Source organism: Aphis gossypii, chromosome 2 (assembly GCF_020184175.1).
Source record: "Aphis gossypii isolate Hap1 chromosome 2, ASM2018417v2, whole genome shotgun sequence".
NCBI classification, from domain to species: Eukaryota; Metazoa; Arthropoda; class Insecta; order Hemiptera; family Aphididae; genus Aphis; species Aphis gossypii.
In genome coordinates, this window is record NC_065531.1 from 44,191,956 (window position 1) to 44,214,086 (window position 22,131).

A 22,131-nucleotide genomic window follows, 5' to 3' on the forward strand; every position below is an offset into this window, starting at 1 on the left:
TACCGGGCGGTAGCATCGGCAATGCAAGAATTCCCAACCGAAATCCCTGGTCGCGCCAGCACTGCGCGTGGCTGACTGGTCGAGATTGTAGGCGTGGCGGGCGAGCGGCACAACGCAAAAATGTGTTGAATGAAGGTTTCAATACCAAAGACGACGCCATTTTGTGTTTTCTACGTTATGTCTGATAAAAAATCGACGATCCTTACACTACAGTTTTTCGCGTAGCGTTAGTTTTTCCGAGTTCGCAACAGTCAGACGCTCATTGATCACTCTTTCCGGGTGATATCATTCAATTGTCACGCGTGCACCCATTTGGACGGACCTATGTGAGTACTCGCATCATTGTCGTCTTCAGCGCGCGCGTTTGCTTTTGCCTTCGGCTATGGTAACGGTAGCGGCGGCGACAACAGTAGTAATGGCGGACGATATCGATGTTGCCGCCGCCGCTGCGTAACGTTAGGTATAACAGACCAAAGGCTGACCTCATGTCGTCGACCTGATACATCGTAGTTGTGTCTCCCCAAAGCCGCGAGTCTTATAGGTCGCGACGTTCCTACGGAAGCCGCATACCATTGATGAGTCTGTTCTCGGGAAGGCTCCCACCCACCACATAAATCATCTTTTGACTTAATCGTTTGTGATTTTGACGCGAGTGTCGATTTGTATGACTCTGGATATAACTAAAGCTCTTAGATTGATTCAAGACAACTGAGTTCTCTGTAACTCTTGCAGAGCGAATGTCTGCTTGATATGACTATAAAGTCTACCCTTATAGTTTTATTGTATGGACTGAGGCAACTGAGTCACCAAATATTTTTCTTTTAATTCGTTTTGGTGGTTAAAAACTGACCGTGTTGTAGGTATTATTTGTTTGATGTTGATTCAGTTGTTATCATTTGTTCTTGCCTGCTCTTATTTAGACTGCCGTCGATTTTCATAGTATTTATTTCAATCGATATACACAACAATATCATGAAACCAGTCCATTAAATAAGATCATCATAGGACTTGAATATCAATTCAACATTATCCTATGGTCCTTTTGATAATACTGTTTACCCTAATTCATATTATTTTATCAAAGTTGATTTTTTTTTATATACTTACATCTACAAAGTATTTTATAATTTTGCTCCTTTTTTTCAGAATTAGTATATTGCATTTTTTGTATCAAGTTATTACTTATCATCTTTTTTAGTTTGTTGTTAATTTAAGTTAAATAATTTAAGTATTTTGTTCGTACCTATGATGCAACAACACTTATTTTTAAAAACCAGTAAATTCAGTAGTTTTTAGAAACAAGAAAAAATTATAACAACAATTATCTTCGCTATTGTCTTTGGCTTACCTATACTTATTGAAAATTTTTATCTAACACGGTTTTCAGATATGATTGCTTATTGTTGTCTTAACATTTTTATTGATATATATACCTATCTTAGATAAATTAAAGTATTTTTTCCCATTTTGTATTTTTATATTGTGCATTTTATTTTTTCAATTTGAATTACCTATTTCATCTTAGTTTAAAATACCTTATAAATATTTTCTAAGGTCAAGGATTTAAAAATAATGTTAATGACATTGTCTATGGTTTTTTTTTATTATTTTATTTATTTGCTCTTTAGAATAGAAATAAAAATAGAATAGAATCAATTATCTTGTTTTTATTGACAAATTACTTTTCTCCTCAAGACTTGTGTCTATATTATTTTTAAAACAATATATTTTTTCTACACTTCCTGAATTTGTTATTAATAATACTGCTTTTTTTTTCTGCTATTTAAATTTAGAATCTTTGTTTATACACAACTGTAATCTATACAACTTGATTAAGAAGATAAAATCATAAATTCATGTGAATTTTCATAATGTTTTGGTTTAAAGAGGAATACTTTTTATAATGACATTCCCCCCGAGTCCCGATGTTACCTTTGCAATATAATTTAAATTTAAATTTAGGTATGTCATACATATGTAGGTTAGTCTTATCAATAAAATAAAACAAAGAAAATATAATTTTATGTATCAAACTTTGAAAAATTGTGTTTTTAATGAGGCTAATTTTAAAAACTCTTCCTTACTGCTATCAATATATTTTTTATTTGGACATTATCATTTATAGAGTTGTTTTTGTGTTTATAAACATTTTATCGAGTGTTGTGTATTATATTTTTTGATATAGAATGATCATGAAGGCTTATCTTGTTTTAATCTATATTTTTTTTAGATGATTATTTAAAAAAAAATGTTGTTTAAAGTTATCTATACCGTGGACCAAACCATAATAATGTTAATAATAAATAAAAAAATTAAATTTTTAAATTTTTTTTTATATACCTATGTGTATAAACTTGAGAAAAAAATAATTATTAAGAAGCTATACCTATTGTTTTGTTGTATAAGAGTTAGGTGTTAATAATGTTCTAAGAAAGTACCTTAATAGCTTACTAAAAGTATTTCATCTTAAGTTATTAATTATAAAATATGGGTAAGTTACTTGAAATTAAATTGTGCCTAAAAAAACAATGGATCAATTATAGAGATCATGCATTCTTAATATGGATGAGGTGGTGAAACAGAGATTATGAACAACTATTAAAGTATTAATTTGTCTACGGACTCCTAGTGTACGGGTTTCTTTAAAAAAAATGTGCATTTTTAGAATTACTATGGAAATTTACAATAAATCTATAATCAATAGTTTATTACTATTATACCACTATATTTTCATATAGTCTGACATATCTACTTAAAATTATTAGATTTTTAGTGGCCCATGATAATATTATGTGGATATTTAAGTAATTTATCTACTTATGTATCATAGGTGTATTGATTTGGTTTTAGTTAATAAACACTGATATATATGTAATAGGGATACCCTAGTAGGCTAATATTTATTTATATACTATATATTATAAAAGGATTCTATTATATTAGAATTTATTTATTAATTAATAATTGTTATTGTTTTTCAGATCAAAGGTACGTTCTACGGGCAAGTGTATAATCTAAATGGTGCCTTGCAGACAGTATGTCTACATTGCCAGGGGTCAGTTTGAAGGGGGAGAAAAGCAAAGGAAAGAATTCATTTCAATCATTGAAAATAAATTGTTTATATAAAGTAAGAAAAAAGTTTTAGTAATGTTAACAACTAACCTGAGTAGTTAAAATAATTATAATCTTATTAGCTTTATTCAATTATGTTATAACTTGTATTTTAAATTTTAGGGTGAGTCTACAGAAAGTAATCAACATAAAAGTATAGCACCACGTAAAAATGGATTGCAATCTATTGGAAAAGTTATCCGCAGTGTTCGTAACCCTGTTAATTTACCAAGTGAGAAGTCCGAATCTAGCCATGAGTCTACAATTAATCTAGTCCCTATTGGTGGTGGAGGATGGAACAAACCAGTCATAGAGAAATCACTTGTGGTGAGTTTTCAAATTTTCCATATTTAATTTTTTTTTTTAGCATGTACATCTGTATATTAAATTTATTAAAATTAAGGCTGCGGGCAAAGAAGTTCCGCCAACATCTATTGTCACAACGACATCTCAACTGTCCCAAAGTGGGCCTGTACAGGGACAACAACATGTTTCATCCCATCCTACTTCCGTACAAGTGACTACCACCACCACAACTACAAGAGTATGATCTTTCATTGTTAAATTTATAGAGCTTGCCTAGTTAAATTTTTGTATTAATATTATTAGCCTTCACATGCCGACGGCAAAACATGGGCAAAAAAAATTGTGGATGTTCCTGTTGCTCCTCCATATTTAGCACATCGTACAATGCAATTCCAACAAGAATTTCCAAGTCTTACTTCAAGTGGAGAACACAAAAATGTAATCAATACAAATGTACCTATACAGGCGAACACAGAACAGAGACCTTCTCTTCGTCCTCAAAGTAAAAATAGAATATTTAAATATATTTTTTACGTAATATATAATATAAATTAATATTATTATTATAGCCGAAACAAGTTGGATGCAAGGTGGCAGTCGACCCCAAATGCCTCAAGGCGCCGGCAATGTTACTGGAGTTTCAGGTCAACCTCATCATTCTCAAACATCTTCCGGTATTTATATAAATATTTTTAGTTATACATATTTTCACTGTATTTTTTCTTATTAGAATAAAGGCCGTTCTTTCTATGTCCAGATAAGTGTCGGTTAAGACTAACTGGTAGAATTCTTCCGGTTAGCATTATCCGAACATTGTAAGAACTTAAGGGAAACCTACGGCCCTAAGGAAATACATTTTATACAACTAGACTTATTTTCCTTACCAATGTCTTTTATTTGTCTCTAGAAATATGTTGAATATGTATTAGGTGTCATATTGTAAATATTTTAAGAAATAATTGAATAATCATTGGTTTACTGATTAAATTTTCTAATCAAAATTGTTTATAATATGTGTAAAATATTTGTTTTAAGGAACAGAAAATGTGAATGGCGTACGGAGCAATTCGGTCCAAAATGGGGTGGCAGGGGCCCCGGCAGGCCTAAATCCTTATCAAATGCAATATAACATGACTAAAAATCCAGTTATGAGGAATATGTTGCCTAACTTTGTAAGATATTAAATTAGTTTTATTAGTAAATATAATATTTATAAATATATGTTAATAAATTTCTAGATGGTTCCAAATCAATCTGATAATGTTATATATCATACCAAACAACATAATTATCCATCAGAAAAAATGTTTCATCATATTTCATCTTCATCAACCACTGATGGTGGTTTAAGTAAACCTACAGCAGATATCAAGGAACTTATACCTCCACCAATTATTCGTGAAGAGGATTTAAAAAGAATGAATGAACTCTCCAAAGAAACTGGGTGGTCAATACAAGGAGAAATTGATTACAAGTAGTTATTTTATTTCATTGCTTAAAGTGCAACTAGTATATTCTTTTATTACTTCGTTAAATATTAATTTTTTTTTTGTTTATTAGTAAAAAATTAGACTTCAGTGATGATGAAGACCAATTGAGTGATAAATTAAATAAACAATCATTAAATGGAGATATCAGAAATAGATCCGATAGTGTTAAAGGTTTTTTTAATAATAAGGTTGCTAATTGTGATCCAAATTTGGTTCAAAATATAAAGGTAAAACATTGATAATTTTCACCTTTATATGTTATAATTTTTTATTATTATTATTATTATTTTAGGAGAGTATGTTCATGCAAATGAATATCAATGGAATATCTTATAACTCAGATTATATGAAATGTTATAGGCCACCGTCATCTCATCAAGTTAGATATTGTTTTCTTTGAAATGGTATAAAAATGTGTTATTAATCAAGAAATATATTATATATTAATTTTAGGAAGAACGTCAAATTGAAGATGATTTTGATGATGAGGATTTAGGAAAAGTTCGTGTAACTGAAGAACTAACTACTGCTCTACAACGTGCGAAAGATCGAAAATTAGAAGAGATAAAACGTTATGAAATGCAACAGCAACTAGAAGCAACTAAAATTAAAAAGATGGACGGAGAAAATAAAGATAATAAAGTAAACATTGCATATTATTAATAAATTATTATACAATCTTTATCTTAACTAATATGATTAAATTGGTTTTGCAAGATGATTATTGCATATAAGGGTTCTTCTGACACTTTATTGAATGATTAGTGTATTTAAAATATTTTAAGTCAATCTAGTGAAAGCATATTAACTTGTCTATCCTTATTTTATTTATTGTAGAAACATAATTATTGAGAATCGTTTATACAAAAAGAAATTAATAATATCAATATTATCAAAAGTATATATTATATTTCATCACGGGCCATATTTTGTAATATATAAAAAAGTATAGATATAATTTTATATGTCCTTAATATGTAAAGTAAAAATACTCAATTTAATTTGTTATTTATTTTTTTAACTAGAGATAGGTTACCAAGGACAGATCCAGAAATGTATCAAGGGAATGTGGGAGGGGTTTATACGATAGGTATAGCTGAATATAACTAGTATTTCTCACAAATCACAATGTAATAAATTTATAACAAGCTCAAGGGGGGTATTTACCCTATTACTCCCTTCCTTAAGTCTGCATTCACACTACAACAACTATTACTTAAATATTGTATTTTGTATAATCCTCAACCTAACCATACCAAAAATATACCAATGCTTAAACTTTCAAACATAATTTGGTACAAAAACTATATTTATTGAAATTGAATGTGTAAAATTATATAATCTGGCTACCAAGAGAACCCTTCTGGGCGGCGACCAAAATTTGTCCATTTTCGCGCATTCCCACTACCAAACCTTCCAAGTCACTGGCTGCCATTAACTGTCGCCGCCACTTTTGTTACTTTATGGCAATTAGGTGGTAGAGAGGGAGAAATTTGAAGTACAGAACCCCAGAGCACAATCATTCGTATGCGTGAAAAAGTAGTGTTCTCTCAGTGGCCAGAGTGCAGAATACTTCTTTTCGGAAATTATAAGTACCCAAAAATATTCCTATACACTATTTAAAATAAGGAAAACATTCATTGTTAGGTGGGGGATCAGGTAACACCTATTGTCCCTACAGAGTCCATTTTGCTTACCATGTAGTTTAGTCACACTTCTATTCTATAATTAGGCCATTGACTGTATTTTCTACACTCGAACAAAATATAATATATAATAATTGTTTTATTATAGTATAATATTTTTATTGTTATTGTTAATTAAAACTTAATATTTTAACTAAAATATTATTTTTCGAAATATTGTGTTTCTTTGTATTATTATTAGATTCAAAATAAAAACTTAATTTTTAAAATAATAATTTTGGAATTAAATTTATAACATGGATGAAAATTAAATCAAATATTTTTGTTAGAATATCAATGAGAATTAATCTAGTATCTGAATGAACTGATTAAATTATAAATCTAAAATTAGATGAAAATCGTATCTTTAACCTTTATTCAGTTATCTTAATTATAATTATTAATTTCTGTATCATTTGTATGTTTCAAAATTTAAAGAAAATTGAAAATTGTTCATATTATTATTCAGTTACAAGTTGGTAATTTCCACAAATTCAATTTTTAATGTAAAAATTAGTACATCTAAATATTTGAAATTTAAATTACACATAAACAATTCAACAAAAAAAACAATGTATGGTATCTTTTATAAAAGTTGTCGTTTTTGCAGGATAAAGAATTCTTAGATGATGCCTCAAAATTTCGATCTGAATTATCAAAAGATAAATATGATGAAAGTAATGACAATAAAGAAATTAATAATAAATATTTACCTTCAAGACTGCAAAAACAATTTGAACAAAACAATGACGCCAGTATTAAAGCTCAAAATGTTTCTTCTACAAGTAAAATCATATTGTTTTAGTTTTGAGATTTCCAATTTAATTGTTTGTATGTTATTTTTTAGAAGCAGTAAATACACTTTGTCGTACTGACAGTGATATGAGTAGTAGTGGATATTCCGAGTATAGAAGTGATTCGTGGGTTGAAGATGATCACACTAATAAATCATCAAGTCTAAAACGGGATAAACGATCAGAATTTGATAGGTTTGTTATATTTTGGACATGTATATAATTTTTTGATTGTTAATTATCATAGGCTGTGTTGAATACTTAGGTTAGGTTATTTCGAAATATATTTAGTAATAACTTTATATGTTGATGGTATTATGTTTTTAAAATCAATGAACATGATGTGAATTCAGTTATATTTTTTCCCTATGCCTAGAAAGATGGATATTTTATTAAATATTAATTTGTTAATAATAAAGTAAAATTAGATTGAATTAATTTCTTACAAAATCAATTAACCTATTATATTTCATATAAAATTATTAGCTGTTGTAAACTTGTAACTTATTAGTCAATACTCTATACCTACATATAGTAGTCCTATGTAAATAGGTTCATAGTATAAATAAATTTAAACCTGTCTTAATATTTTGGGATTACATTTTATTTTATTTTTTAAAAAATAAGTATTACATAGATGAGTACATTTTTTAAAATAAACTTACTTCGTAAAAATAATACATTTCATTGTTTAGCTTTTAATGTAAAATATTGAACATTTAAATCAACAATAATATAATTTTATAATTTTAATAGGTTTTTTTTTTTAACTTCTCTAGTATTTTTGAAACAAATAGAATATCTTTAATTTTTTTGTAGAAATTTCATATTTTGATACTTAAATTTATTAACACTTATTTTGATTTCAATTTTTTTAGCAATATTCAAATTATCATTTATGTGATAATTACTACTCGTTGCAGTCCAATAATATTTGTAATACGCGTAGTTGATCAAGTATTTTTCATTATTTTAATAATAAATATCTAAATTCATAAGTTATGAATAAACTATTATTTTAGTTTTATATCATTAATATAAATGAACAAAATGATTTAAGTTTGGTATGGAATAATTATTTTATTGAACAACTCATTAGTTCATATTATATTAAATTTTTTATTGTTATAATTTATAAATTCTTTTATTTTTTAAGTGGCAACATATATTTTTATTTTCATATTTTGAATCAATATATATTTTGATATGTAAGAATCAAAATTTGGATGAATAATTTTAAGTTATAAGTATAGAACCATGTGAAGTAGATTGGTACAAGTGTATTCCACAAAATGTTGAATAATTATTCACTCATCTATCTTAAAATTCTTATAGCTCTGTCATTATTCTCGTCCATATATTTCATATATCTTCTTATTTACTCTGTTTCTTACACTTAAGTATTAATCAATAAAATAATCACCCAGCGTAATGGGTTAATCTTTAGTAAAGAAGAGTGTGAAATAATAAAATACTCATGGTTAAATATTAATGAAAATTATATAAAAAGTTAACATCTATAAAATGCATTTTTTAAATTTTATTTATTTAATAAAAAAACACTAATCTGGTTGATTTTGAATTTTCGAAACAGATACAGAAGGGAAAAGGTTCGTTCAGATTCAAAAGATAAAAATGATAAATATGCTCACAGTGATTATACAGCTAGAGTTGATGATAATAGAAAAAATTATGATCACAAACGTGATTTCAAAAGAAATGTTTGTATTTTCAATATTCTATTATACTTAATTTTATTTTATTTATAAAACCATATTTATAATAGGATTCAAGTGGTAATGCGAAGAAATCAGTTGATGATAATTATGATGCTGATAAAAAAGTATCAAAATACCATTCTCGGGATTCCTTAGAAAATCCAGAGGAAATTGAAAAAGATAATGCGTAAGTTTTTTATTTCACTTATAAATGTTGAAAAAGGGGCAGTGTGGTATACTAGGCCACACAAGTTGGCTACGACGCGTGCAGTCACCAGTTTTTAAACCCAGGTCAGTGTAAATATTCTACAGATTTGTCTGTAACCTCTCTCCCCTGCTGTTGTTCTGGTTGCCTACATTGCTTCCCACCGGACTCACTCCGCTGAGAGTGAATTCTACATACATGGAAAAATTCTCTTCTCAGAGAAGGGAGTAAAGTGCTAAACACTGCACTCTACCCCTCCCAAGCGAAAAGACTTCGATAAGGACCTTGATAGTCATTAAGATAAAAAAAATTTAAAAAAATAAATAAATGTTAAATGTTAGTAATATTATATATTTTTATTGACAATTGGTATTTTATAGGCAAGGTGATGACGAAACTTATCACTGGAGACAAAATTCTGTTGGAAAAGATTTCTACAAAGATGAAATGAATTCATCAGGTCAATATGTATGTATACTCTAAACTTAATTGTAATAATATTATTGAAATACACAACTATTTTTATTATAGGGTAAAAAATACATACCTGGTCCAATAACTCAAGAGAAGCTTGAAGCTTGTGAATTGACTAGCGAACCTAAACGGAATTTAAATCAATTAGTTAAAAGTGAAAGAAAGGACATGAAGAAAAATGAAGTAAGTGCATTGATTATACTTCTTATTGAAATATATATGAAATTAAAAATACTCAAAACACTAAGATATTCTGTTTGCTTTTTTAAATTAATATTATTTCTATAATATTTAGGTAATTAGACAATTATATATTGTGTAATTTATTATTCATAAGTTTGAGTAAAATTTAAACAAAAATATCATATTTTTTAGGGTGATGATTTATCTACTAAAGATAAATCTGTTTGGGATTTAGCACCAACTAATAAAAATAAAATGTCACAAGAGCAAAAACTTGAACAGGAAACAAAGAGTGGTAAAAGTGGACAAAAAAATGATGACGATAAATTATCAGGTATTTACATAAAAAATTAATTACAGGTTTTATTTTTGAACTTTTTTTAGTTAATATCAAGAAACAGGAGCGCAGAAGTTATTCTTGGAATTAATTAATAAAAGTTTCAAATAACCTACTGGTGATGCAATTGTTTTCTATTCAGCTGCATAATAGAATTTCCATTCTTATTAAATTTGAAATTACCAACTTAATTTAAGTATAGGATAGGTATGGGCTTATCAAATCCAGAACATTTAGATTATTATTTATGATTTGGTTTTATCTTGTATTGATTGACATCAATTTTGGAAGGGGGTTCGGAATCGATTAAGGTGCTCCTGTTACTTGGAGGAAGTAGAAGTCTGCAAAAATAGAAACAACTAATTAAGTAAAAATATTTCTAGAACCAAAATCATCTTTAGAAAACAATTCTGGTACTTCTACATTATCTCATCAAAAAGGGATGAGATCTGACCGCTATGTTGGATCACGTTCATCATATCATCAGAGTATCAATTCTCGAACAGTTTCCAGGTCTGGGTCAAATAGAAAAAATGCTTGGCCGGAGTCTTATGAAGAAGGTCAACGTTCTAGAGGTCCTCCTAGACGCGACGACAGAAATCGAGGTGATGACAGGAATCGTGGAGAAGACAGAAATCGTGGAGAAGACAGGAATCGTGGAGAAGACCGAAATCGTGGAGAAGACAGAAATCGTGGAGAAGACAGGAATCGTGGGGAAGACAGAAATAGAGGCGAAAACCGAAATAGAAATGATGACAGAAATCGTGGGGATGATAGAAATAGAAATGATGATCGAAACAGAGGAAATGTAAGACAAAATGATCGTTATTCTGATAAATCATCATTACGTGCATATGGTCAAAGATCTGAGCCAAGGGGAAGAGTTCGTTTAGAATCATGCACATTAAATGGACGTAATAGTCAAAAAAATAGTATCGATGAAAGTGTTGAGAAAAACAATAAATTAAATACTAATTCTGGTTCTTTAAGAAGTAAAAATTCATCTTCTAAAACACAGTCTAAAATAGATACATTTTCAACATCTGGAGATTCAAACCGTAGAAGTGGTGAAAATCGATTTGGTTCTAGACAAAGTAACCGACCCATCAATAGTCAAAAACAAGATGATCATTGGGATTCAGTTAGTGAACCTAGTGATTATGAAGCTCAACAAAAGAATAGTAATCGGAGACTAAGTAGTCGTACATATTTAGCATCTTCGAGGTAATTATAATTGTTACTATAGCTGTACAATAGTTTTAAATCTTAATAATTTATCTTATTTTATTTTAGGGGTGACAAAAGATCTAGTTATGACAAAAAAGATCAATCTAAAGAACTCAGTAATACTGAAAAATCTAATCAAAAGTTAACATCTACTATGTCTATTAATAATGAGCCTAAGAGTAGTTATAGTGGTAAATATAATAAAATATTCAATATAAACAAAATAAAAAGAAATATTTTTATTAAATTTATCTTTTTAGGAAGTACTTCTCAGGATGGAAGAGCAATTAAAAAAGATGACCAGAGAAAGTTGAGTGATTCACAACAAAAAACTCAACGATTAACTAATCAGAGTAATCGTAAAGATTCATCTAAACCAACATCTCGGGCTAATCAAAATAACAATGCAGCTAAGCCTGGTCAAACTAATCAGAGATATGAACGACAAAAGAGTCAGCCACAAATTGGTCAAGATGACTCAAACGTTCCCATTATTAAAGGTTTGATTAAATACATATTATAATTTCAAATATAAAAATAATTATAATGAATTAATTGTTTTAGATACGGTAGTAATGGTTAGCAATAATCCTCCACCTCCTCCACAAACAAATGCTTGGGACAAACCAATAACTCATGCTCTACGAGCACAATCACCTAATGTAAATAAACCAATTGCTCCACAGTCTAACAATCGGCCTAACAGGTATTATAGCATATTGATTATATTATTATGAGATGAGATATTAATTTTAAATTTTATTTACTTGTATCTCAAAGAATCTAACAGAATTTTTAAGTTAACAATTTGGTTATTATTTATATAAAATATAATATATTTTATTTTCATATGAAGGCATTTTTACTGTTCACGCAGTCTAATTAACTGTGGTCACTAACACATTAATGACAATATTTTTTGTTATTGGTAAAGCATATACTTGTTTCTTTTCTATGAATTGAAATTAATATAAAAGATTAATTTTTGCATAAAAAATAATTTCTACATAATATATGTGGTAATGATATGGTTTTAATAATTATTAATAGGCATTTATTTTTATCTCGTTACAGTTTAACAGAAATTAAAGAAAATCCTGGACAGACTTCCCAAAGATCACCATCTAATAAAGAAAAAGCATCACCTAATGTATGTCTAAGTATATATATATGTAGAAAATATAATTTTTTTCATAAAGAGTGATTGTACTGTGTGTTCCATGTTATTTAATATTTATTTAATTCCTAATATTTATTGAAGGTTATGGAGAATGGTATTCTTGATTCTTCTCAACGAATGGAAACTATTATATTTGAAAATACCACGTACAAATCAAAACCATGTGGAGAATCTAAAAATAAATATAATTCCAATATCAAGCAGCGTAATGAAAAAGGTAATCAAAGATTATATTTAACAAATTAAATAATTAAAAGAACAATTTTAAAGAAATAAATTGGTTTTAGAAAATTGTAATTTTAATGAAGATCCTCAAGAAACTTGTTTTAGAGCATTTAAATCTTCAACTTCTGATAATAAAGACTCTAAATTAAATGATGCTGTACAGATGTCTATGAACTTTCAAGTATGTTAAAATAATCATTAATATTGATAGTGATTAGATTTAAAAAAATTAAAAGAAATATCTTTTATTGATATTTTTTTTTTTTTTGTACTAGAATGATGAAAGTTCTGAGTTGAATCTTGGATTTGGCGATTTTGAGTCTGATTTTACACAAACTGGTGGTCATTTATCTACAGAAAATAAAGATGTGATGGCTATGGCAGCCCATACTAGATCAATGCATACTGGACCATCATCGTTAGCAGCAAGTGACTTAAAGACTATGATAGCTGGGACTAAAAAGGTATTTGTAAAATAATATGATAGTTAACTTTTAACACAATATTTTGATTGACATACATTTGTTATTTGTTTTTATATCACACAATTCCAATAGTTTATATTGTCTTGTCTTCATTAAACTTTTTTATAACTTCTAAACTAATTTCTAAGTGAAAGTTTATTGAACTATTGTACAAAAGTTTTAAATATCAATGTTGTGTCATACCTTTAAATGCTATATAATAAGTGGTCGTCACCTAAAGTAGGAATTTTTGTGTTCATAAATATATATAATATATATATTTAATCAAAGTTAAATTTTTATTTTCTTAAATTCATTACTAGCTTTTTTAAGCATAGTTTATGATAAAGATAGGGAGGGAATATTAGTTATAAATGTTATATTTATTATGCTTAAAGATTGTGATTTCTAAATTTTTTTTATATATAAATAGGTTTAATGGTTTAAGTTAAGTTTTAATAGTTTTGTGACATAAATCCTTCCAATCTTGACAAGTTTTTTATTTTACAATTGCAGATGTTAATAGCTTTTTAGGTAAACCACAATCAATCCAGTTATAAAATTGCACCTTATACTTTTTTATTATTTATTTATTTTTTTTTTGAAGTAAGATTCTTTTTTTTATCCAAATATTAATAAGTAAAATTGTATTAACTTTTTTTAAAGAATTATACTTTAATAAAACAAAAGGCAAAAATTAAAGGTTTCCATTTAATAAGATGTAAAACATTAGTATATTACATTTTAGTATTGATAAATTTTAAATTTTATAAAGCTAAATGTTGTGAAAAATATGAGTAATTAATATAATTAATCAATTCATGGTTGAAATTACTTACCATACATATAAATTTATTTATTTTTTCATACTAAGAGGATGGCATACCCATGTGTGTTATTTCCGTCTTATATTTATACAATATAGCAAATTATCCTTCAGCAGAATCAATTTTATATTGCTAGTCTTAATATTAGAATCAATTTGCCTAAAATAATCAAATTTAAAGATAATAATATTATCTAGGGCATTGCATTTTAATTTTTAAGTGAGTTATAGTTATGTAAAATATAAAAACTTTAAAATGCTTGTAACTCACTTGTCTTAAAAATTAAAATATTAATACAAACCTAAAAGATGCCCTAGATAATAATATTACCTTTAATGTTAATGATTGCTTTAATATTAGTAAATTTTCCTATTAACAATATAAAATATTGATAACACTGAACGAAAATTTGCTATGATGTTTATATGTAAAAATGAGACAACACATATTAATGTGGCCGCCTCTTAATATATTATTATCTATTAGTAGATAAAATTGTATTAATCTTTTAAGAGGTTATAATTAGTTTACTTTTTTTATTTATACTTAATTTTTAAATTATTTTTGTTGAAGGTTTGGGACGACAAACCAGAATCTAATCCACAAGTGCAACAAAATATATCTGATAGTGCTTTTAATGCAGTTTATAGCACAGCAAGTAGTATACAACATGATAAATCTGAAATGTCCGTTATCGATGAACAAAGAGTTCATAATCAGCAAGTGTACAGGTATGTAATTTGGTACGTGACACTTTTGGTTGTAATTAACACTTAAAATTTACAATTTGTCTAATGCAGCTTTTTAACACCTGTTTTTATGATATAAACCCATATAAAAAAAAAAAAAAAATGAGAAGTTATACTGTGTATGATTTATATCATATAGTTATAACTTTATTTTTATGTTTTCAATTTTAGCCCTGCGCCTCAGTTACAAAATGTTGCTGGCTCTTACATTCCAGTGTCTATGGCTGCTACTGGTCAACTCAAACAAGATCCAAATGCTGCTACCACAAACGTATGCAAGGTAAATACTTGGATGTCAATGAGGTAATATGTCATTTATAACAATTTTATATTTCTTAAGGTTAAACCTCAACCGCAGGGTACATTATCGCCCCCATTGAGTCAACAACAACAACAGCAACAGCAGCAACAACAACAACAACAACAGCAACAGCAGCAGCAGCAACAACAACAACAGCAGCAGCAGCAGCAGCAGCAACAACAATCATCATCTAGTACACATGTGTTCAGCTCTACAACTCCTCAACCACATACATCAACTACACCACTTCCTAATGCTATACCAACTCAAGCAACGCACATGAATTTACAAGTAAATAATTAGTATAAAAATTAGTATTTTATTATAGATTTATGTTTGTAAAGGGTGGGGCAGTGGGTTCTGACGAATTTTAATAGTAGTTTATTGGTAAAGTAATGAAACAAATTATATTTTATTCAACATTAAGATAATTTTTAATTGTTATAAACAAAAATCTTAATTTTTAAAATTACATTACTTAAGTGGCCGCCTCCATTTTGTATACAGTCGGTTATCCGTTTTTTCATATTGTCCATAACTCTGTAGGATATGCACGTCGATGGCTGTAATTTCCCGTCTAATGTTTTCTTTTAACTCTAGTAGTTTATGTGGCTTATTAGTGAATATTTTAGATTTCAAATAACCCCACAAAAAGAAATCAGGTGGGGTCAAATCAGGAGAACGTGGTGGCCAAGCAAAATCACCATTCCGTGAAATCACACGATTCGGAAACATTTGTCCAAGAACAGCCAATAAAATACGTGCTGTATGGCTGGTAGCACCATCTTGTTGGGGTACCAAAGATCTTTATCATGTACTCCTAATCGTAGTAATTCAGTTGGCAAGAAGTTGTTCAGCATTTCCTCCACATAACGTTCAGATGTTACGGTCACAGTCACAGTGTGTTCCTCGAAAAAGTACGGACCCAAAATGCCAAACGATGTAATGCCACACCATACAGTTACTTTTGCAGAATGCAAAGGAGTTTTATGTAACAAACTAGGTTGTTCTGAAGCCCAAAAACGATAGTTTTGCTTGTTTACCACACCACATAAATGAAAATGTGCTTCATCTGACATTATCAAATAAGACATAAATTCATGGTTTTCGTGTAACAATTGCTCTGAAACCTGTTACAAAATTCAATTCTCATACCAAAATCATTCGGAAAAAGTTGTTGCACTATCTGTACTTTATATGGAAAAAGTTGTAAATCATTATGAAACGACTGAGAATGGCGTCTTGCCGAGCGTTGTGGACTTTGATCGATTGCTTGACGTACTCGTTCAATGTTTTCTGGTGTTCTTACACTTTTTTGGCTGCCTTTATAAGTTGTTAAAACAGAACCAGTATTTTGAAATTTATGATACCAGTCTAATATTGAACTCCGTGAAGGAACATTACCTCCAACAAGAATATTGAATTGTCGTCGAAAATTTCGTTGTACAGTTATAATAGATTTCCACTCAATAAACGTCGTAACGGCAAAAACCTGCTCATTCACAGGCCACGTGTCCATGATTACTGATAAAGTAAAACTAAACATCATAAACTTTAATCTGGCGACAAACTAGTTTATCTTATCTACTTAAGTACCTAACCGCAGTACTCTATAAATCATCAGAACCCACTGTCCCACCCGTTATATTAAATGTTATTTTTATTTATTTCATTATTTTTTTCATAAAATTTTAATAATTAGATAATGATGGAAAATAGTGATGGATTACCTGATATGTACGGTCCACATATTGCAAAACAACAGCAAACCCATTTAATATTAAATACCAATAATAAAAATGGAGTAGAAATGATGACTAAACAGTTTGTGTCTGCTGGTACTGGACAATCTCCTTCATCAACTATTTTATTTAATTCTGCTCAACAACATTACTCAACAACAACAATGCCACCACCATCACCTTCTGCTCCTCAAGTTTATTCGTTATTGGAACCTTCTCAAACTGTAAGTTGACTGAATATTTTCAAGTATTAACATAAATTTAATTCTTCAAAAATATCCTTGAAATTTTATATTTGAAAATCAATTATTAATTTAGAAATAGTAACTATATTAAAATAAATAAATCATCTTTTTAAATTATTGGATTCCTAAAAAGAAAAAAAACTTATTTCTTATTTCTTATTTCCCTAATCTATATATTTTTTTAAGGTTATAAGTGGTGCAGCCCGGTCTCAGTATAGTCAATTTACTTATGGTCTTCAATCTAATGGTTTGAATCAAAATATGAACCAATATAATCCATCAATGTTTATTCATGCTGGTTCACCGGCTGGTCAAGGTGGTTCAGAAGTATTACAATCTTCTATATCACCATTCAGGATGGGACCGGTATGTTAAAATTGAAAAAAAAATCTGGGTGGTAATCAATGAAATAAATTAAATGAATCTAATTGTTTAGGCTTATAACAACGCTCAGCAAATAAATACAAATATAAACCCAGTATTAATACCGAGCAGTACAAATTCTTCTTCCTCACAAGTAAAACAGTCCTCGCAGCAAATTGGAGCAATTGGAAATAAAAATACTTACAATGCTACAACACCTCAACCATCACCTGTAAAATAATTTAAAACTTTTATGTTTTCTATTTTTTTTATAATATTTTGTTTTCTAGTTTTTGGTGCCGTATGAACCTATATTCAACCCACCATTCAATACCATGAATAATACGAGAGCAACTCCATTGCAAACTTCCTCGTCACTATATTCCACCAATTCAGCCAGTTAGTTATTTTTATACAATGTTATGAAAACAATATTAATTTTAAAACGTTTCATTGATTAATTAGCAGGACCAACAAATCCTAATTATATTCCTTCTGCATTTCAACCACAAGTGGTTCCTGGTGCATCAGGTGGCAATACTTACGGAATTCCAGCAGCCGCCTTTGGTTCTCAAAACGCACCACCACCAAACATGCAAAGTTATACGTCACAGGTAATTTAGGAATTAACCTTAGCTACTTACATATTTTGACACAGGAGTAAATAAAATGATATACAAAATGTATAATAACCTTGATGTAATAATTTAAATCCATAACAGTAGTAGAATACTAAACTAATCAAAGCGACATAAACATTATATTTTTAATATCCATAATTTTTTTTTATATACATATATTTAAAAGTGCTAACAATATTAAGTGTACTTTCATTTCATAAACATACAATATATTAAATTATCAATTAACTGAACCAATTTTGTGTTGTCATCTAAAATATTATTATTAAGATGAATTGACTCATTACCAAAGTTAAATGTAAGATGTATTATCTTTGCGTTTTTTAAGTTGTTATTATTATTTTCATTTTAAAGCTAATTACATATAATTAATTCTAATGAATACAGATTTATTATGTTATATGGGCTATCTTGTCATATGCTTGATACTAGGAACATTGCGACTACATTATGCTCATATAGTATTCACTACGCATAATACTGTGGTACACTGTATGCACTAAATTAAGATTTTAGAGTTTTAGATAATATATTTTTATAAAAAGTGAATGATAAAAAAGTGGTTTTAATGACATTCAAAAAATTTATAAATAAGTAATATATTTTTTAATAATTATGATATATTATCGAAGTTATTATCTCATAATTCATCATCATTAAATTATAAACACAAAAATAATTTAAAAATCAAAAATTGTATAGAAAATAAAACTCAAATAAATATAAATATTTGTGCCCATGTCTCAGAAATGCTTTTAACGTGTCACTTTTATTTATACCTCTCCTACCACATTTTAGTAAGATACCTGTATACTTAATATTTTTAAGTCACAATAATAAAGATATAAATCGCCTAGTAGAGCTCATATGATGAGCATCCCATAATCTGCAGTTTAGCTTATTATAGCATGATAGCTTGTATATTTGTAGGAAGAAGATAACATATGTGGGCTTACCATTTTCTTTTGTTATGAACCAAAATAATATTTAATAAAAATAAAAATTATCTACTTATACTTTTATTTAACTAGTACCGACAAGTACCATATATAAAAGGGAATTTGACTGGTGGAAATGGTACAAATGACCTTCAAAAGTCTGGAATTTCGAATCAACAAGATTTAGGAAATCCAATGTATTCTTCTAACTTATTCAGACAACAACAGCAGCAATATTTTGATAGTAAGTTGTTAATCTTTATTTCAATAAAAAAATTATTGAAAATAATTGCTAACTAATATAAAATAATTTTAAGCTAATAAGACATTGATGAATTCAAATCAACAAACTCATCAGGCTATGCAAGGGAAATATAGTAATTATCAAGTATCTGCAACTCAAAATAATCAGTTGGTAAGTGTTTTTTTTTATTCTCATTAAGTAATATCATATTTATCATATCAACTTAAATATTAGGTATTATAGAGCAAATATTATGAATAACTTGATTTATCGATTTCAAAATTTAATCTTTTTTTTATTTATAGTTTTGTATTACAAATTTTAAAATTAATAGTATACATGTTTTAATTTATTTTAGCCCTTGATGCAGCAACCCAGGATGAACATGAACAACAGTAACAATGGATCAATGGCTGGTAAAATCGCACCACCTTATCCAACTCCTATCCAAAGACCAGCATCTACGTTCCAATATTTACAGCGTATTCCACCTCCGCCACAAAACATGCGAATGCAGCCAAATTGTGCGCCAATACAACATTTAATGAACAAAAGCCAAATCTCTAATAACTATTATGTATCTAATACAGGTATGAGACAAAACCTTAATTTTTAAAGAATTAACCGTCTACTTATTTACTTATTTTTATATGAATATGTATTGTTTTATTTCTTAGGTTTGATTGTTGAACCTCCCTTGCCTATACCCAATAAAATTGATAATGCTAATGCAATTGTTGATTCAAAAGCAGAAGAAAAAATAGACAGTAGTTCAAAACCACAAAACACAGAATGTATAGATGACAAACCTCTGGCGACTAATGAATAATGTTAAATCTTTTAATGTAATACTTTATGAATATGCGTGTAGAGACTAAGTGTCATAAAAGTTTCTTGAACTCTTTTATGTTATGAAAGGCGCTAATTTATAATAGTCGTGTTCTTTAGGTATCAATTTATATTACATATTTATATATTTAAAAAAAAAACCAATAATAATAAAGTATCGTATAATAATATTTATGTCAGAAATCTATCCCAAACAGTGATTTGAGAGTTCTTATACGCTTTTTATTTGTATTAAGCATGTTTTTTCTGTGTCAATTTTTTTATCATAATTATTATAATATATGGATATTTATAATAATTAACAACTAAATAATAATAATAATAATAAAAAAAAATTGTGCTATTTATAATGTGTAGATGTTCAATTATATGTTTGGGTTGATCATTTTCTTTTTATAATAGTACAAAATACAAACATGTATGTAATTGAAATGTTAATAGTATCGATTTATAAGAAAACATTTTAATCTGTCGGTTTGAGATACATTATTATAATAATCATCCTGTGAATGGACGAGAACAAAATAATTATTTTTTTTTTTTTTTTATTGTAATCGAAAATAATAGAGTACTTGTGTTCGAAAATAATGCCGATATAAATGTATGCTTGTTATTATTAGAATGTTAACAATTTAATATTACATTTTTTATTTATTCAATTTATTCAATTTAAATATTAGATTTTTTTATAATTTTCATTTATAACTATTACTTTTAAGTCTTTGTTTACTTTATACATTTCCCCCCTACCCACACCCACCCTTAAATGATAGATCTTGATAGATATTTTCAATTTTGTAAGAAAAAAATCGTACAGTTAACTCAGAAAGAACATACTAATCCTATAAAATATGTAATTTATGAAATGTTTTAATTTTTTTTTCCAATGAAATGTAAGTCCGATTTTTAAAATTGTTTCGTAATAGAAATTAAAAAAAATATATATATATATATATAAATACAAAAAAAAAAGGAAGAAATAAAAAAAATCTATTCCCAACTTTTCTGGTTTTATTTATTTGTTTATAAATTATCATCCCATATTTCAATGATGTGAATTATTTACCTTAAAATACATGAACACAATATAACTTGAATCCTTGTTACAGAAAGTTAACTTCAAGTTAAAATTGTATAGAAATATATTTTGTTGTACAGACTACAGATGTTTTTCATAGTTTTTTTGGGTCTACCAACCAATATTTTTATATTAGTACTTGCTAGTGTGACATTTTTGAACAAAATGTCACTTACATAATTATTATAATATGCTATTGCAGACACATGAAAAAAAAGGCGGTATTTATAATTCAAAGAACATTGGTAGGTATATGATGCATGCATATTAGAATTCATTAGTAATTACTTATTACTGTTATAATTTAATTATAATCTGAGCAGAATTAATTCAAACATTTAAATTATTTCAGCTATAGTTGAGAATACAATAAATGAGCTGCTACAGTTATGTGTATGGTTATATTATAATGAATAACGGGTATCGAGGTCAGATCTATTTTGTCACAGTGACTATCATTTAGGTATAAGCAATAGCCAATAGGACACAAGTAGTAGGTACCCCGCATTTTCCATTTTTCCCATCAATTTTGTCACACGTTTTTTCTTCTATGTTTTTTACTGCATTAACTATGCGGTACGTATCCGACGATGTATTCTTGTAAATTTGGTAGTATTTTCCGTCGTTGGTACAGCACAGAGCTACCGTTTTATTACTATTACAGCGATCCGAGGTAAAAGCTATGGATAATATCGGTGGTGTTTAAAATTAAATTAAATTTGACGGAAATCGGTGCGATTTATACGTGATGAGAT

At 28.0% G+C, this 22,131-nt stretch overlaps 1 protein-coding gene across 6 annotated transcripts; it reads left to right on the plus strand.

The window, feature by feature from the left end:
* The first annotated feature begins 61 nt into the window (after nucleotides 1–61).
* Nucleotides 62–21,299, plus strand: LOC114130610 (uncharacterized protein DDB_G0283357-like). 6 transcript variants are annotated; one of them, XM_027995617.2, is made up of 38 exons: nucleotides 62–326; nucleotides 2,982–3,127; nucleotides 3,235–3,438; nucleotides 3,515–3,655; nucleotides 3,721–3,919; nucleotides 3,987–4,091; nucleotides 4,453–4,589; nucleotides 4,656–4,891; nucleotides 4,978–5,134; nucleotides 5,200–5,286; nucleotides 5,361–5,549; nucleotides 7,203–7,377; nucleotides 7,440–7,581; nucleotides 8,981–9,107; nucleotides 9,173–9,291; nucleotides 9,690–9,777; nucleotides 9,841–9,966; nucleotides 10,159–10,300; nucleotides 10,687–11,527; nucleotides 11,597–11,721; nucleotides 11,791–12,030; nucleotides 12,095–12,236; nucleotides 12,605–12,680; nucleotides 12,792–12,927; nucleotides 12,998–13,116; nucleotides 13,211–13,399; nucleotides 14,800–14,969; nucleotides 15,147–15,255; nucleotides 15,316–15,567; nucleotides 16,979–17,242; nucleotides 17,450–17,629; nucleotides 17,700–17,858; nucleotides 17,917–18,025; nucleotides 18,092–18,240; nucleotides 19,299–19,449; nucleotides 19,523–19,620; nucleotides 19,808–20,039; nucleotides 20,127–21,299. In XM_027995617.2, exons 2-38 carry the CDS (start codon nucleotides 3,038–3,040, stop codon nucleotides 20,276–20,278), a joined length of 6,357 nt encoding a protein of 2,118 aa, XP_027851418.2. In that variant the 5' UTR covers nucleotides 62–326; nucleotides 2,982–3,037; the 3' UTR covers nucleotides 20,279–21,299. The 6 variants fall into 6 exon arrangements, with proteins under 6 accessions (XP_027851418.2, XP_027851420.2, XP_027851419.2 ...); XM_027995619.2 differs by having other exon boundaries at nucleotides 15,334–15,567; XM_027995618.2 differs by having other exon boundaries at nucleotides 14,800–14,957.
* The last annotated feature ends 832 nt before the right edge of the window (nucleotides 21,300–22,131 follow it).

What these genes read in the sequence shown, in the direction of transcription:
- LOC114130610 (XM_027995615.2), top strand. Translation starts at nt 3,038, where the DNA reads ATGTCTACATTGCCAGGGGTCAGTTTGAAGGGGGAGAAAAGCAAAGGA. An exon ending in TGATAGCTGGGACTAAAAAG is followed by an intron (nt 13,400 to 14,799) that starts GTATTTGTAAAA and finishes TTTTTGTTGAAG; the next exon opens with GTTTGGGACGACAAACCAGA. An exon ending in ACAGCAGCAATATTTTGATA is followed by an intron (nt 19,450 to 19,522) that starts GTAAGTTGTTAA and finishes AATAATTTTAAG; the next exon opens with CTAATAAGACATTGATGAAT.